This window comes from Phaethon lepturus, unplaced genomic scaffold (assembly GCF_000687285.1).
Source record: "Phaethon lepturus isolate BGI_N335 unplaced genomic scaffold, ASM68728v1 scaffold1189, whole genome shotgun sequence".
NCBI classification, from domain to species: Eukaryota; Metazoa; Chordata; class Aves; order Phaethontiformes; family Phaethontidae; genus Phaethon; species Phaethon lepturus.
In genome coordinates, this window is record NW_010561009.1 from 2,236 (window position 1) to 20,402 (window position 18,167).

Genomic DNA, 18,167 nt, shown 5'->3' on the forward strand with positions numbered 1-18,167 from the left:
CTTGAAGTGTAAATTAAAAGCAAAGGCTCCTTACAGACCACGCATTTTGAGGGTGTGGGACTTCATTCTGGAACATGCTTTTTGCTCACAATAGTCCGATATTATTCTTATTAGTACCATAAACATGCACACATGAAAATCCAAGACCATAAAATACTTTATCTCTAAATGTCTTATGTCTCTCTCTCTCTCTCTCTCTCTCTTTTTTCACCTGAGAATGGCACCTACAGTTTCCTTTAAAAAGCAAAACCAAACCCAAAAATATATGTCTAATCTCACCAGCTGCTGGTATATCAGGTTCTTCATGGGATTGTCTAAGATACAACACTGTCCTAACTTAAGACAGAGCAGGAAGCAAAAGAAAAGCAAAAGCAAAACAAAACAAGGAACAAGGAGACCGACCAAAAAAAAGCAAATTGGACTAGTTCAGCGCTTTAGTACAAATTTGGCACTTGCTCAAAGACTCAGTATGGTGTGCAACTGATGAAGAGAAGTCCTCTCTTGAAAGGAAATAATTGCTTGTTGGGGTTAACAGAAAGAGACTCCCCACTTCCTTCCTTGCCAGCCACGCGCACAGGCACGCACGCACACACACACACGCACACTTCTGACCCAGATTTGCCAGGGAGGAGGAGGAGGAGCAGGAGACAGAGGGGGTAAAAGGAATTTTATCTTTTTTCTTTCCTGTCAGGTGCATTACCAAAAACAAAAAAAAAATTATTTCTCTTTAAACTGTAGCACAAAACAACAAAACACATTCACAAGCCACTTGTTGGCACTGTGTACCTGAGTGAGAATTTCTAGAACATTGTAGAACAAACAGCCATAAAGTTTATTTGAAAAAAAAATAATAATAATAAAAGGTCGACGGGTAAGACTTCAGTGCTTGGGTATAGCAGCTGAATTACTGGCATTATTTTACCCATAGCTTATATCATTCTGTTGTTGTCGTCGTTGTCTTTGTTTCCTTTCTTCTGAGCCTTTTTAATTCTGATGCAGGCTGATGTCTATTAGTCAGCTGATGTCCCAACTAGTTAAGACTAACAGTTAAAGTAACAGTCAGTGTATGAGAAAGTTAATGTGCTTGGCCACTGGCAAGGATAAACCAGATGGGGCTTTATTTATTTTTTCTTTTCTCCTTGAAGTCCTCTAGGTCATAAGATATTTGGACCCTGATCAGTTGGCTTGCCCCGCAATGTGATTTTCACTGTCACTGCCATAGTCCGCATCGGGGTCATCCTCCTCCTCATCGTATTCATCGTAGATTTCTCCATTGACGTCATCGGTTTGCATCTCTTCCTTGATATGAGGCTCCTCGCCTTTGATGCCGTAAGTGCTCTGGATGACGGGCATCCCGGGCTCCGGGCTGCTGGACACACTCGAGTGCTCGGAGGGCAGATGTGGGGAAGGCATTCCTGCCATGTGGGGAAGGCATCCCTGCCATGGCAATGGCTCCTGGGTAAACTACACCCGCGGTGGCAATGGGAATCTGTGCTTGTTGCCTGCCGTGGAGAAAAAGTAAAAGGATGTTTGAATACTGGAAGGATTAAAGGGAGGGCAAGTACAACAGCACTTTGCAAGACCATAGCATATACACCTGGGCATGCAGAGGAAGCTCCTGGATGGCTCATGCAAGACTTCTTATATCAATATTCCAGACTCACCAGCTGATGCTCTTGAAATGAACATCAAGCCCAAACCAACTTCACTGATAAGAAAACCCAATCTCTGTAAACATCTCTAGCTGGACCTGAACTACACAGCTTCAGCTTGCCTGCTTGTGATGCAAACTTCTTCAGCGGGTAAACTGGGTGTCCCATGAGCTTCCAGCCAAAAATAAACATCCTTTCAATTATGGTCCAACTTAAAAAACCCAAGTTTTGAAAATCTTCCTTTTAAATAATCCAAGCTGCTGGCAGGACTAGACATAAAAGTAACACATTGCCAACATGACAGACGTGTCGAGGGCTAGGTAATTTGCACAGGAATGGGGAGGTGCAGCAGAAAAGGACCAGTGGATGAGCAGAAAGCTAGGCAGGTCTCTCCAAACAGGCAATGTTTACTCCACGTTCACTCAGAGACCTGGCCATTATTAGGGAGAGGAACAGTGGGCTTTCTGGGGCCAACACGGGTTTATAGGATAATCACTAAAGGCCTCCCACTGGAAGGTGATAGTTTCCACAGTGAGTGTCACTTGTGAAAAGCAGAACTTCTGAAGGAAGGTGGCTAAAATTGGGAAAAGGCAGGCTCAAAACAGAAGCATGCATTATTTAAAAATAAATAAAAAGCAAGCAAGCTTTTTGAGAAAATCCTCTACAGGATGCCTTTATACGGCATCTAAGCCATGGAAACCTGTCTGCAGTAATGAAAGAAGAATTATTCCAGGCCATAGAAATTCCCTTTGCATCAAGAACACTAGCTGTGTTACACCAGTATTTGTTTCCCTGAGAAGCTTCAGGGTCCCAACAAGCCTAGAGGTTTAGAATTCATGCTCCTTTTGTTTCCTTGCTGCATGAAGTAATTCCATTGCAGTAATACTCTTCAGTACATGCTGCACATTGTAATGTCATCAGCGGTGTGTCCATCTGCACTGAAAAGCCTTGCCACAGGAGACAGGGCAGAGTCTCTTGAGACGAACATTCTTAATTAAGAATGAAACCCTCCCCTGTTCCCCTGCCTGCCTGTGCCCTGGCTCTACAGTAAGCCTTGCACAGTACAGTGATCCTGAAAGACTCTCCTCTGCCAAACAGCTTTACATTTGTTTGGAATTGCTTGCTGCGTTTTCAGATACTTCCTGCCTGCCATTCGAGCGCGGCCTCCCTCCGCACAGTCCTTATTTCTGCGTTTCTGAAACAAGTAGAAGTTGTCTCAGCCGAAGATACAGCTCTTAAAGTAGGGAGCGGATCTAATTTGCATTTTATTCTTAATTCAATAGGAAGGCTTTTGTTTTCTGGAGTCAGCATTTCTGTAACAAGATTCAGCACACTTAAATTGCTTTTAATATTTAACAATAGGAACACTTTGCACTTAAATGGTGCTTTTCAGAGTGCTTTTCAAATATTAAATAATTTAAGAATTGCATTTTTCCACTTCTATTGGATGTCCATTCCAGAGGATCTCAAAGCAGTCCTCGGATACTAATGTATTAGGGCTCTCAGCAGTCCATTGAGGTGAGCTTGCCACAGTACCATTAAAGACCAGGACACTGAGACAGGGAAGCGTTAAGTCCAAGACTTGCAAAAAATGCCCAATCCTTCCCACTGCGATGCCTTCAGCCAGGCTTTCGGCACATCCCAGCGGCTGGCATAGCCACAGCCCTTGTAAACCCAGACACTTATTTTGGTGCCCAGGCAGGAGCCGGACTGGTGTTCAGAAGTTTAGCCGTAAATGGCCTGCACCAGGTGATGCAGCGGACGGGGAGCTAAAACCAGGAATGCAACTGTAGTGTTGTGACTGCCGGCATCAAACACTGACCCCACTGCTGTCATCGGCCGCTTTGTCAGTAACTTCTATGAAGATTTCACCCCAGGTTCTGTGCTCTAATGCCCCAGTGCAAGCGATCTCCAGAAACGTCTTGATTTCAATGTCAGCCTTGTTTGGAAAGCTAAATAATATGCAGAATGTTACAAGATTAATTTTTTTTCCCCATGATGAAGCATGCATGTTAACCAGATAAGCAGTGTTTTGGGGGCTCTGTTGCCACCTATTCTTTTTCCAGAAGGCCCCCCCTCCTCTTTTTTTAATCTCTTGATGCCAAATGTTGGCTGACTTCCCTGTGTTTGTTTCAGTGCTTACCATTGGGATCACTGGACCTGCCAGCGCCACAGGGTTAAGCAGCTCAAATTTCTCTGCTGAGCGGCTTATTATAACAATGCACACTGTAGCTGTTTAAAACACAGTCTGATGACACTTAACAGTTGCTGGACAGATATTCTCTCCTTTATTGCTACTTCTAGCTGTTAACTAGAGAGATGTGCAACTCAGTTAATATTAAAACGATTCCAAATTCAGATGAAACAGAACACAAATTCCATTATTTCTGAGGGTCGTTCTTGTTGCTGGTTTTACTTTCTTTAAGACCACTGTGTAGCTTTTAATTTTCTGGAGTGAATACAGAGATATTGCAGAATATTTCATTACTTCTGATTCTTTTGATCTACTGTAACCAAAACCAAGAAGTCTTCGCAGAAGGAAAATACATGCTAGTTTTCCAGGAAGATTTTAACGTAATCGTATCAAGCTCATCTACTAGCTGTTTATCAGAACCATTCTTCTTGAAATTTATGCTCACCACAAAGCATTTAGCTTACTGTATTGGAAGGCACTCCCTAGAATGGCAAATGCCGTCACGATGAGCAATGCAGACAACTTCATGCCTGATACAAATTAACTGAGCCAAGGCCATATTCCAGCTCAAGTTCAGTATGTCCAGCAGTCCTGTTGCAGACCACTTGCCACAGATGACACTGAATGCAAACTCAAATTTTTGGCTTTTGGATCAAGAGGCACTACCATAGGTTAATTCAGATACACTCTCTGAGGCCTCATGATAAAGTAATACTTATAAGGCATTATTAGTTTTACATATTAGTTTTTTCCTTTTGCATGATCAGAGTGGAAATGAGACAGTTGGCCGAAGCTGTAAGATGAGTATATAGCAGAGCCAACAAAAAAATCCCTAACTGCCTAACTTCCTCCTGGAACACATTGTTTTAAAGTATAAGCTTCATATTCTGTTAGCAATATGTAATGTTCTTGCCAATAAAATATAACATTTACCACACTGAATTAAGAATTCTCCCTGAATTTTTTTTTTTCTGTAATGAGCGGTAGTTTTTAAAGGTCCCATACCCAACATTAAAATACTGCCTCATCTCCTGGCGTCTGTTGCGCATGATAGCCTTGTACTCGCCAATGCGTAATTTTTTGCCATCTACAAGGCAGGTACGCTTCGGTCTTGGCTTATATTTGTAGTCTGGGTATTTCTCCAGGTGCTGTTTGCTGAGCCGGGCCTGCTCCTCATAGTATGGCTGCTTCTCTAGGTTTGTCATAGCTTTCCAGCGAGATCCTGTCACCAAAAAAAAAAAAGAAAAAAAAAAAGAATGAGAAATGAGATTCTACTCATCCACAAACACTGAAAGGCAGAGAAACAAGTAGGTCACCCAGAACAAGATACCTACGGTCATATCGCTTTGGGCTGGGAATCTGTCAGAGCTTCTAGACAGGGGTCAGGTCTTGTTTGTGTTCGACTGGTAAACCTCTTGGGTATGGCCAAGAGGCAGAGCAAGAAGATACTAGAAGTTTTGACTGAATATTTTACTGAAACTTATCTAGGTTATAACGTATTTCAGGTGGGAATTAAAACGATCTTCCGGATAATGAGCAATCCCTGACACTTTGTTTTAGAAAACCAGGCAGCGTATTTTAGTCGAATGGCTCAAGACCCCTTAAAGACACAGAGTCTGCTCTGCTATGTCCCCCCGCCGCGGGCTTTCCTTTGGCCATGGACCTGTTTTCACCTCCTGTTCTAGAGGAGACACCGCTGCCAGGTGCTGCGATAGAGTCGCTGTACTCCACCACGGCTGGATCAAGGTAAGTCTGGATATGCACGTGACTATAGATTAGTCTTTCATGACAAATACCGTTATCTTTCTAGCTTCCAGGTTTGTGAGAAGCAGAACATGAACTGATGGTAAATGCTATGCTGTTGGGTACAGGAGCCTGCAAGGACCCTGAAGCGATGCCGCTAAAAGCTATAAACTACCTCATATGCCTCAGTGGGATTTTAACTCCAAGACCAAGTCCTGGTAAACACTGCCAGCTCCAACTTAAAGAATTTAGTATGTGTCATGAAGGGAAGAGCACTGGGATACTGGCACACCTCTCCACAGAGCCACACTATGGCTTCACTGCTGGCAGCTGTGTTTCTGACACTCTGCCTACATTAGTGTGAGTATTTCAGCTATGGAAATAATGAAGGCTTTACAATTGTTTTCAAATACTCTCTGAAATTTATAAACTAATATTTCTTAAAGGACATAATATGGGAGCAAAAAGTAAAATTTCTTGAATCAGTTAACCTATTTTATTTTTCCATGAACTACAGAAGTGCTTCAGGGTAAGATACATTACAAATAACAGGAATAGTCCAAGCTGTGAAACATGATGAACTATAGAAGTGCTTCAGGGTAAGATACATATATAACAGGAATAGTCCAAGCTGTGAAACATGTGGCCTAGAAGGAAAACTTTATTGGAAAATAGTCAATTTTTCCATTGGAAAAAAAGTTTGAATGGTTTCTCAATTTAATGGGTTCATAATGTCATACGTCATACTCGACTTCCTCTTGTTCTTCATTTTTTATGGTTACTCATACTGTACTTAGCTCATGCTATTACTCAGGCTGGTCTTATCTCACTGTGCCCCTAAGACTCGCAATACAGAGAGCGCAGTTATCACTTCCCAGGAAAGAAAACAGTTTGGTTGCCTACAGAAAGTCCCCTTCTGATTATTGACACCATTTTCCCCATTGCTCTTGGAATCTTTACTCCAAGCTGCAGTTTGGGCTTCTGTAGTGAAGGGCTAGCAGGCTGGTACAGCCTGACCTCACACCGAGAGATAACCGATCCGTAAATAATGATGTCTTTGTTCTGAAGAGGAGCAATGGACATCCCTTTCTTAGCAAACATTACCTTGGAGTCAAAACCATCATTTTTCATGATGATTACAACATGTAGCATGCAGGGATCTTCCATCTAGTTCTGGACTGGGAAACAGTTTAATTACATTGTTTTTAGCTTAGGCGCAGCACCCTGTTAGCATGGCTAGATGGTTTCTAGGATTTGGACTAACACTCCTGCACGGCGCTTCGTATGTCATACAGAGGTAGTGTCTGTGCAGGAGGACCTGTGGCAGGGCTCTGTGTTCCATGGGGCAGCAAACCTCTGCGGCCAGAATCCTGGTCAGCAGCTTTGTCTCCTGCAGAGAAATTATCCCAAGCTTTTTCCGGCAAAGAGAGTGGCTAGAAAAAGTGACACCAACTTTCCACACATACTACCTCCTAGATTTTGGCTGAAATGACACAGTGATAAACATGTGGACACTGCCAAAACACTTAACACCGACTAACGCTGCATAAGATGGAAACACAGATAGGGCCTGTGTTGAACAATGCGAAGAGTTCAGGGCAAAGCACATGAGCTCTACTGGAAGATGCCCAGAAGTAGGTCTACTTTCAAATTCTACCTGGTAGACACTGGCACACTGGCGTTTTAGCATATGAAGAAAATCACAAAAGTTAGTCTAAATCTAGAGTTCTCTAATCACAGACCTGCTGTTATCCCAGTGGCTTAGAAAAACAGCCCCAGCCCCATTTCCTGCTGATGAATCAGTTTTAATTTATGAATGATATAGCTGAAAACCTCACAGACTTTAAACAAATCTTGACACTTGCTTTACATGCTGTCAGGGAACCTGCAATGTAGGAACTCAGATATATTCTGAGACAGATGGACAGACAGAAAGGTGGAAATTAAAATCTTAGAAATTAGAAAATGAAATGCAAAATTGCCATGAAAATGTTCTATCTCAGCACAATTCTTGTTTCACTGCGCTAGCTCACTTGCTGCAATCCTACAGTCAGATCTGGGCAGGCAGACTCCTATCCCCTCATGTGAAAAGATCTGTAAATAGTGGGTGAAGTTAGACAAACTCATAAGTCTTTGCAGGATCAGGGCCATAAAAACTGAAATTTTGATGCATAGTATTTGTACATACAGTTACACATACAATATTTATACATAAATGTCATTCGTTATGTTTTTCCTTCTTAAGCTGCAAACTCAATACAACAGAAATCCTGGCAGTCTCACCTCTATTCCTAGCAAATTTTTAATAGCTGCCTTCTGCAATGATACCTCCTCTACTATGACTTCATCGTTTTTACAAAATATACTAAATATAATTTACTAGTATGTTTTGAAGTCTCATAAATGATTAAACAAACAATGTTGTCAAAATAAATTTTGAAAAATGGCTCATCTTCTGATGATAAACCCTTGTTTTTTACATTTTATCATTTCCACTTATTTTCTTAGTAACATACAAAATCCAACCAGCTCCTGATTCGTCTTAATCTGAAATTGTGAAAATTGGAAGAATATATAACTCTAATCTTTGAATTTGCACCCACGGGCAAGCTAAGCTATCAATGAGTATCGTCAATCAACATACTGAAACTGGTTTAAAATACCCTGGTTTTGGACAAAATTTATTTGTAATAGCTTTATCTGCCATTGGTTTATGTGTCTATAAACACACACAGACAGGCACAGGTACCTATGCACAGTGCCAAGCCCAAGCCCAAACAAGGTGTGATTGGAAGAATCTTGAAAAATCTTTCTTTTTAAGGGAAGTTTTACACTCTTGGGTGAGCTTTCTGCTCACCATCTCTGTTAGAGAGCTTTGAGTGGATCAAGTATTCATGGCTTTTCTCCTTGACTATGAAAATAAGAACCCATTCCTATGAAAATAAGAACCCATGCCTGCTCCCAGGATGCATACATAACAACGAGCAGGATTCTCGCACAACTCGCCCTGATCTGGTGGCTGAGGTATTTAGAAAATAAATGAGAAAATTCTAAGACTTTGCAAAACCAAACGTGGCTCCTACTCCCAAAATGAGCTAGGGCAGTGAGAGCTGTGCCCACACGACGACTGCGAAGATGGCTGCAGAGGGCCAGTTATTTGAGTCCAGGTCAGAAAAGAGGTTCCCCGATGTGTTGCACCAGCACTTGTGCTCAGGCACACAGACACATGCCCTAGCTGAGGTTAGGAGCTCTGCTTTCCGCTGATTTTAAGCCAAGTTCCTCTGACAAGAATTTTCAGCTGTTTGTAACGTTGCCTAACTTTTAGTCCATTAAGACTGACATTTTTAACCTGAGTATCTGAATCAGGCTGATTTTGTGTTTAAAAAATACACAAACACTTCTATAATGTACAGGTATGTCCACAGGTATGTATTCACACACATCAATGTCCACAACAGAACTTCTGAAGGTAGTATCTAACTGCATCTTTTCCTAATCTCTTTATGTAGATTTCTCAGTGAAATTAATTACAATATTTACAAAAATATCTAAACAATGCATTATTAAATTGATAGGGTCCTGCAGACCCATTTTAGCACTTTTTTAACAATTTACTAAAAAAAAAATAATTATCCACAAGTTAAGTTGCAATGAACAGATGGATGACAAACGTATGCACAGATGAATTTAGTCACAAATCCATGTATCTAATTTTTATGCTCAAAACATAATACCACAGTGTCAAACATAATCCCTAGAGAATTCTAGTGCTGGGAAGGGCACTTCCTCTCATTTTACTATAAAAATGACCCTCAATCAGTGACAACTCTGTCTAAGCTACTCTCTGCGATGAGCTCTCTGACCTCAATGCGCTACTAAAAAAATGGCAAAGAAAAACTGTGGCTTTCTAATAAAAAGACCCCAATACCTGCTTGAACTGTAAGCTTCTAGTTGCTCAACCTATGCCAGTTAACAGAGAGTTCCCTGTTGACTTCAAAAGACTGGCCTTTTGCAATTGAGGGAAGACCTTTGTAACGTTTCTGTCAAGAAAGAAAACGTAAGGACATCCCTCTCCATTGCATAGGTGGAATAAAAAAATTAAATGCAATGTTGGAAAGAAACAGAAACATCATCTCTTACTGCTTCAGACCTTGCTTTTCCCTATATCTGGCAGCAAAACAGAGAGAGTTTGGAGTCAGCTATACTGTCTGTCACCTCAACAGGATCTGTAATGAATTTGCACATTTTGCTCCAACTACTGTATATCTAATCAGAAAAAGATGTCCCCATATCTCCCTGATCTAGCGCCAAATAGTAAAAGGTGATTCCTTATGTTAACAATTTCAGCAGAATGGCTTATTAAAACCAGATTTTAGGGTATTATAAAATGCTTAGAAGCCCTTTAAAATGTCAACCAGGATCCCCAGAGACTGCGTAAAATGTCAGCCCAGCTCAAGCGCCTGTTTTAAGCAGAATGAATTAGCAGCGTGCTGTCGGAGGTTGTTATCCAAAACAATCAGTTAAGAGGGAAAACATCAAGCTCTCTTTGTACTTTCTATATGAAAAGGGCCATTCAGAATGATCTCGTAGATTTCTGAAGCTGATTATTTAAAAACAGGTTTAACCAGGTCTACTCTCAATTTAGAAGCAGACCAAAACTATTACTGCCCTGTCCTCAGTCTAATCACATCATACACCTCTGACCAGTATAATCCCTTTTAACCAGGATAAGGTTATTTCACCATCAACATAACCAATTTAGCCTTCTAATCCTGTCCCATAACTAATCTAATCATCTTGTACCACCCTTTTAATCATGGGTTAATATTGTCACATCTGCCATCCACAGCCAATACATTCTGCCTCTCCGACCAATTTTATCTCATTTCCGCTTGCCCCCTGCTAACTTTCCATAATACCACTCTAATCAAGCTGAACTTCAAACCTCAGACCAGTCTAAACTCAGCATATACACCAGTCCTGCAGCTGGTTAATGCTGCCATTACAATTGGGCTACATCTCGAGTTGTCTGCAAAACCAATGAGACCTGCAGCCCAGGTAAACATCTTCCCTGCTTAAGCTTTTACCCACTGGCCTGAGGGAGGTTTAGGTCCTGTAACACAGTCTTTATCTGTAAAAATGCAACATCTCCTATTTGGTCACAGATTGTTTTTTTCTGCAGAAGAGTAATTCACTGGCCTCAGAGATCCTCATTATTCACCTTCTGTATCATTCAGTGCGTCACGGAGGAGTAACTTAGGACAGAATGTGGTCCTGGGAATTTGAGCAAGTAGCGAAAAGTTGGAAGACTATGGCATGAAACGCCAAAGATGACGTTCATGACAAATATTGCTTGGGATGCGAAGAGTAGAGGATATGGAAATTAATTCTGATGTTTCTTTTTTCGATTTCAGGATTCTTTTCAGAATATTTAGAATAAAAGCAGCTTGTGATAGAGATCATGTACTAAAGGGAAATTTAATATAACAGGAACATAATAAAAGTCCTTTAAAACTGTCAGTGTATAAAATAAAAGGATGTATTTTAGGATCTTTTCCCTATGGCCATTGATTTAAACAGAATGTGCTATGGCACAAACCAAATACTGTGGTGCGCTACCCTATAGAATCTAGTTAGATGAAATATGTGGGCAAATAAATGACAGCAGTTGTTTTGTGCTTGTTCAACAGCCTAATGAAATGAACTGGTTTTGTCTATGCACTTCATGTTTTCTCACCAAAATTACCACCATTCTCAGTCATTACAAAGACACAAGAACATTTCAGGTTATGGTTAATGTATACCGCTGGGCAGCATGGTGGAAGCTCATGTCACTGTCATCCTTGGTGTAATCATTAAGTAGCAAAACAGACATTCTAGAGATAGTAATTCTGTTGTGTCAGGCACTCAGCTCTATTCAGTCAAAAGTCTTTTGAGTTTTGCTACTGAAAGAACAGTGCTCTATCATTCTTACCTAGTATCTTGCTGATATTGGAGTTGTGCATGTCAGGGAAGGCTTGAAGGATCTTCCTCCGTTCATCTTTAGCCCACACCATGAATGCATTCATTGGGCGCTTGATATGGGGCTCATTGCTACCACGCCCTCTGGATTCCCGATAAATTCTGGACTCTGAAACTCCCGCGCTTCCTAAAAAGAGAGAGAAAAACATTCCCAGCTTGTGTTTCATTATGCAGCTTCCTCTGCCATCAGTAACCTATGTCAGATGCTGCACATTCAACGAGTCAGTGTTCACAATACGTTAATGGTGTTTCTTCTTTTTACTTGGAGCAGTAGGAAACCAAACCATACATGTCTAGTTTTTAGTTATTCTATTGATTCAGTATCACATAGTATAGATGTAATGAAGAGTTTCAATTGTTTTTTTCAACACAAAGCATTAAACAGGTTTTCTAAAACATCTTTTACTACTTAATAATGTAAACCCAACATTTATTAATGTAGATTTTCTTTTTACTTTCTTCCTTTCTTGCTTACGGAATGCTAGCCAAATTATGCTACCTGTCTTCGACCTTTTTTGTGATGGGAAGGGAGTGATATATGGCAAAATCAGGTGTTTCTTCTTAAGCAAGTCTCTAACTAGCAAATGAACATTTATACATCTGCCTGGTTTTGTGCTTATCCCTCTGTAACAACATGAACAATAGCAGAGAAAAAAACGAACATTATGTTTGCTTCATCAAACTAAGAAAGTTCCTACAGATGCACAGCATGCATTATCTATGAAAGATCAGGTCTATAATTCATGGACTCACTGTGTGATCTCATTTATCCCACATCTATTTGCCTCCTTTATTCCCTTCTACCATCAGAAATACATTCTTGGTCCAGAGTTGAGAAGTGCAGTGTACAATAGAGAAGGCTAAAAATCACCTCCAGACTTAAAACACCACACGACGAATCATTTTTTCCTGCCTTGTTTCATAGCCACTTATTGCTAACCGCTCTTACTCCTCACAGGCCTCCAAAGCACTTGGATTCTCCTCTGGATCCCGTTGACATGTACGCACAAACCTGGAAATAAGGATAAGCCATTTGTACTGACCGTCAGAATCTCCACTCATGTTGAAATCCATCATTGCGTGGCTAAACTTCCCGTCTTCGCTCTGTTTTACTGCCAGTTGCTGAGTCAGGGTCTCCAGTGTTGTTTTGTCCTGTATGGGCAAGATGACGGATTTGGATCAGGAAAATAATGAAACATTGTAACTGCAAATTTCATAGGTAATTTAGAAGGTTGAGAGGGAAGCTAGAGAACAATTCATTCGCAACAGTTTACGGAACCAGGTATTTAAGAATACATAACAATATTTTTTCTGGAAGGGAGATGGTTGCAGACTCTACCGAGTCCTTTTTAAAACATGCTTATTAGCTAGCGATGAGCAAACTTCATGGTGTTGAAAAGATTGGTTTAGTTAGGCATGATAAAATTGGCTACACATCTGAAGAATACTTCAACTCCCTATGTCCCTGGGACTGCAAAGCTGGACTGGAAGTTTAGATGATACACGCTCTTTTGCAATGTATTTATTGTTTTACTCCCAGCCTGCAATCAAAGTGCGGGGACATGGGTGCCTTTGCCCTTTTTCTTTTTTGAACAGCAATATTTTAGGAAGCAGCACATAGGGAAGAAAAAAACCCCTGTAGTTCAAACTTATTCAGGCCTTGGGAAAGGGTCAGCCTGAATTAAGCATGATACTTGGGCAGCAGTTTGTGTTCTTGTCCACACCGTTTTGCCCAACCCTACTAACACCCCGTCCGTCATTCATCTAGTCAGAACTATCTGTGAACCCTGGATTGCAACAGGCTAGTTCGTGCTGCCAATTAATCTGTCAGGCAGCAGCGGTGTCTAAAGACATTGCCAGAACAACATGCCAGGGCCATTAATTCCAATGTTCTCTTCAAAACACCTCACTCCTTCATGAATTGTTTGACTTTTCAAATACAAAGGTGTTCCATTTTCCAACTGTTTTTGTTTTCCCAATGAGTTTTACTCATAAACATTCTATCTTCTTGACAATCATATGTTTAAAAACAAATCCTTCAGGAAGGCAATACTAACATTTCAAAATGTTAGGCACTGTGCCTTTTGCACAGCTAAGAAAATGACATGATACGGAATGATAATAAAGTGGCTCCAGTTGAAAAAATTCTTTTGAGCTTCTTCCTGAAAGAAAGATTGCTGTTTTATTGCTCTATTCCATTCCTGATGACTGTAAAGGATCAACAAACTAAAAAAACTTTCAGATTTCCCATGGCAACTGGAGACTTTACAACTATTCTATGTAGCCTAATAATGTCACCGGGTTGTATTATAGAAGAAAACAGAAAAGAGAACAATACGAATGCAGAAACGTTTCCCGCAATGCGATGCCCTTGCATCTGCAATTCAAAGAATAGTTCAAATTCGTGCAAGTAATTTCGCAAGGATTTTCTTGAGAGTTAGAAACAAGGCTAATCTGCTCAACTTTGTACACTCACACAGTTTAGGGAACATGAGGTTAACTTTCCTACTCCTCATGTTCATTGTGGATCCCTTTTGCACTCCAGGTGCTCAGTCTATAAGCGGAAACGTCACCACCGAAAGCGTGCAAGAGGACTTAACCTCTTGGTTTTTGCAGGAAAAGCTCATGCCACAGTGTATCACAAGCAAAAGGGTTTCCGTAACACTACCAGGCACAACAGATCCAGAAAGCTTGGAGAAGCTTCGAATAAGCACCTGAACTATTCAGGCGTTTAGCTTTACCAAACTCTGTGACCTACCAGTTTTAACTCAGCTCTCATTTCCAAAGCAGCCCGTCAGCAGATGGAAAGTCAGGAATAAGTTGACTTTGTATTTCTTCCAAATGGGTATCAGCTATATAATGCAAGTCAACAGTTTTTCCTCAAGAAAAAAAACCTATTTACCATCAACTTCATAATGATAGAATTCAAAAATTTGTATGTCAGAAATAATTGTAAAATGCTGCCACCAACCTAAAATATAAAAGAGTATCTCCTCTTGTTGGGTATATTATGGGGCAGAGGAGTTATTCTATTGCAGACTTTGCCTGAATCATGTATAAACCTCTTAGAGAACCAGAGCCGAGAGCGCAAAGGGCACAGGCTTAACAGCTTTTTCTTTACGCAGTAAACGCAGCTGTGGAAGTCGGAGGCAGTTACATTCAGAACCACACTCTGCCGACATGATCTGATTGAGTCTTAAGGTCAGCGAATACTCCAGCATGCTGTCTGCAAGGTACACACCGGGTACGGCTAGTTTATCAGAGTTTGACTTAACAAGCCTACAGATGCTTTGCCGCTATCCATCTTGGGCAGAGTTTTGCATTTTGAGGTATAGCCATATTAGATGACGTAGAGCAGGCATGATCCAAGAGGGGCTGCCAAGGAAAGACAGATGAAGGCTGAGCTCCTGGGCTGTGCAGCTCAGCCCCAGCGCTTGGAGGTGGCTCTCCGGACGGCGGAAACGTGGGTGAGCGGGGAGACCACCCTTTCACGAAGGTGAAATTTACCCCCTGCTGCTTCAACATAGAGAATGACAATCAGCAACGATAAGGTGGCAGTTAGTTAAAAAGAACTTCTGCACGACGTTGCTCTTGAAACAGAGGATATCAAAACAGCCTGCTGTACTTTTCTGTGTTAATGCTGAGAGATGTTTAAGTTTAAAAAGTGTTCAGGCAAGAGTAAGTCTAAGGCCTGCTCTTTCCTAAGCATCTGGAACAGCCTTAGGAGAGCAGAAAGATCAGTGACACTCTGGCAGGATGTAAAAGCCTGACTACATGTAAGTAGCGTTCCGATTTCCTGTCCAACACTCTTCCCATTAAACACACAGCAGCTGAATTTCCCCAATTCTGACGTACAGAAATGCTTTTACAATTACAAAATATTTGAAAGGGACCAAGCCGCATTCCCTTGTTGTTTTGCTTGAAAGCATTCAGTTGATGACTTACTGCTTTTCGTTTGATGGAAGCATCTCTTTTCCTTTCCTACAGAGTCTTTCAGTTGATGGAGAAAGTATTTATGGAAGCTCCAAAAAAGCAAAGGAAAGAAAACATTTTCTTCCCTGACCCCAAATAAACTGGCAACCTGCTGACATTGCTAGCCCAGCCTCCCCTCAAAGAACCCGTTTAAGAACTTCAGACAAGAGATCCACAATGGTTTCAACTTTATACAAAAGGAGGATCTATTTATCATCATTATCTTAATTCAACAGTAAATGACACATTCTTAAAACTGCCACTACTCCGCTGTGTCGGATTAGCTATGTAAACAGCAGCAAGCTGTGGTACCATCCACGCATGTTAGGTTCAGTGGCACACTTTAATAAAGTAGTTGTGATACCGCACTACAATTCAGGAGGCAGCGGCACATTCCTGCACATTCGACTGGACTATGCCGTAAACTTAATTTACCACTATATCAAGCTCTACATCCAATTGTCTTGCTGGGAAGGAAAAGGAATGGGGAAGAGTTCAGCTGATGAAATTGTACATGTTTTCAGGTTTTTAAAGCTACAAGAAAAAGAAGCCTGGACAGCAGGTTGAGGGAGGTGATTCTCCCCCTCTACTCTGCTCTGGTGAGACCCCACCTGGAGTTCTGCGTCCAGCTCTGGGGCCCCCCAACATAAGGACTTGTACCTGTTGGAGCGACTGCAGAGGAGGGCCGCAAAGATGATCAGAGGGATGGAGCACCTCTCCTATGAAGAAAGGCTGAGAGAGTTGGGGTTGTTCAGCCTGGAGAAGAGAAGGCTCCAGGGAGACCTTATAGCAGCCGTTCAGCTCTTAAAAGGGGGCCTACAAGGCGGCTGGAGAGGGACTTTTCACAAGGGCATGTAGTGATAGGAAAAGGGGTAATGGCTTTAAATTGAAAGGGGGTAGATTTAGACTAGATATAAGGAAGAAATTCTTCACTATGAGGGTGGTGAGGCACTGGAACAGGTTGCCCGAGAAGCTGTGGATGCCCCAGCCCTGGAAGCATCCAAGGACAGGCTGGATGGCGCTTTAAGCAACCTGGTCTAGTGGAAGGTGTCCCTGTCCATGGCAGGGGGGGTGGAACTAGATGATCTTTAAGGTCCTTTCCAACCCAAACCATTCTAAGATTCTATGAAAACAACCAGAGCGATAATCCCTTCATTTCAGATTTGCCCCACACCCCAAAGGTATGAAATGCTACTCATCCTGTGAGGATCACAAGAGTAACATCAATTGCATCCTAGAACCATACTGCTGGGAAGAATAGGCAAGGCTGGTCCAGACTCAGGGAAGCGCTGCAAAGTCTTGCTTGTGAGACCTACTAACAAGCGGACTATGTAAAGCAGAGAAACAAATGGTAAGAAACACTTCTGCTCTTGCAGGAGGAGAAACACAAGGATCTCTTGCTAAAGATTAAGTGATTCCTCTTCTCCTAAATTTCTGAATTTTGGATCAGGCCCCAGAAGGCTGAAAGACATCTTATAAATATCTTTTTCCTCTACGAAGAACTTCAGTAGAGGTTGGGAAAAACTATCCTCATGGTCACTTCTATTATATCAAGAGACATTCTCTGTAGGGGCAGCGAGAACTCTTGTTATCTGGATCATTTAAAATGGCAATGGGCAAACCAGAGAAGATAATACTGTAGAGAGCAATCATTTCCACAATAGCCCAATTGTTCAAAGTATAACCAGAGAGGTTTCATCAATAGCCACAATGTGATGAGAAGTTTCTAAAACTTTATTAATCAAAGAAAGTAATCTGCTGGAGAAGACTGATTGGTACCACAGCTCCTAGCAATGTTCTAATTATAGTTAAAAGAACAATGAAAAACACATACACACAAGGAAAGTGTCATGTAGAAAAAAAATATATAAAAAATGACTAAGCACCACAAGTCGGACTCAGTTTTGTGGTCAGCTGCAAAAGTTACTTGGCTCCCTGTCATGGATAGCTGTCATAGTTTAACAAAACATTGATCTAAAAATGACAAGAACTTGGTTGCTGTCTCTTTCATAGAAGAAACATAAAACAAGAAGAGTCAAAACATATGTAGAACAGCCTGATAATGTTTGCCAGAACTCCTCCCACTACTGTACAAACGTGAAGCAAAACCTTGGAAGGTTTGAGAAAGAAAGAATTCTGATATATTTGGCTACTCCCCTCTGACCTCACTGCTCCTGTCTTGTGCTGGATCGTTGCACCAACACTCAGGGTGCACCTGAGACCATGTGCATGCCTGCACTCCTGAAGGACTCCACAGTTCTTCCAGAATACTGTGAATGCTGGGCATATGGCAACGGATCCCTCCTCCCCCTCTTTGAGACATCCTTTTGGCTGGGGTATTTGGCAAACACTGACAGTACTCTGAACTCCGTTAGAATTGTATTTTGGCAAGAGCTGTTTTTCCGATTGCATAATTCAAGGTTAGCAGTTTCACTGAAGCAGTCCACTCTTCACTCTTCTACTCCCCTAGCCCTACCCCCATTTCCCCCCGATATGAATATTTTTCCTCTTAGTTTGATGCCTGCGGAGATACAGCCAGTGTAGAACACCAGAGGAGGAGTGTTCAGCCACATCTCTTCACATTC

At 41.5% G+C, this 18,167-nt stretch overlaps 1 protein-coding gene across 1 annotated transcript in view; it reads right to left on the minus strand.

The window, feature by feature from the left end:
* Nucleotides 1-808: 808 nt before the first annotated feature.
* The window catches only part of LOC104626018 (transcription factor SOX-5-like), a gene marked incomplete at its 5' end in the record, with an annotated part of 101,096 nt that continues 83,737 nt past the window's right edge, over nt 809-18,167 (minus strand). Inside the window, 5 exon segments of the mRNA XM_010293827.1 lie at nt 809-1,422; nt 1,424-1,502; nt 4,852-5,068; nt 11,564-11,737; nt 12,654-12,762. Of these exon segments, the coding sequence (XP_010292129.1) occupies nt 1,177-1,422; nt 1,424-1,502; nt 4,852-5,068; nt 11,564-11,737; nt 12,654-12,762 (825 nt within the window).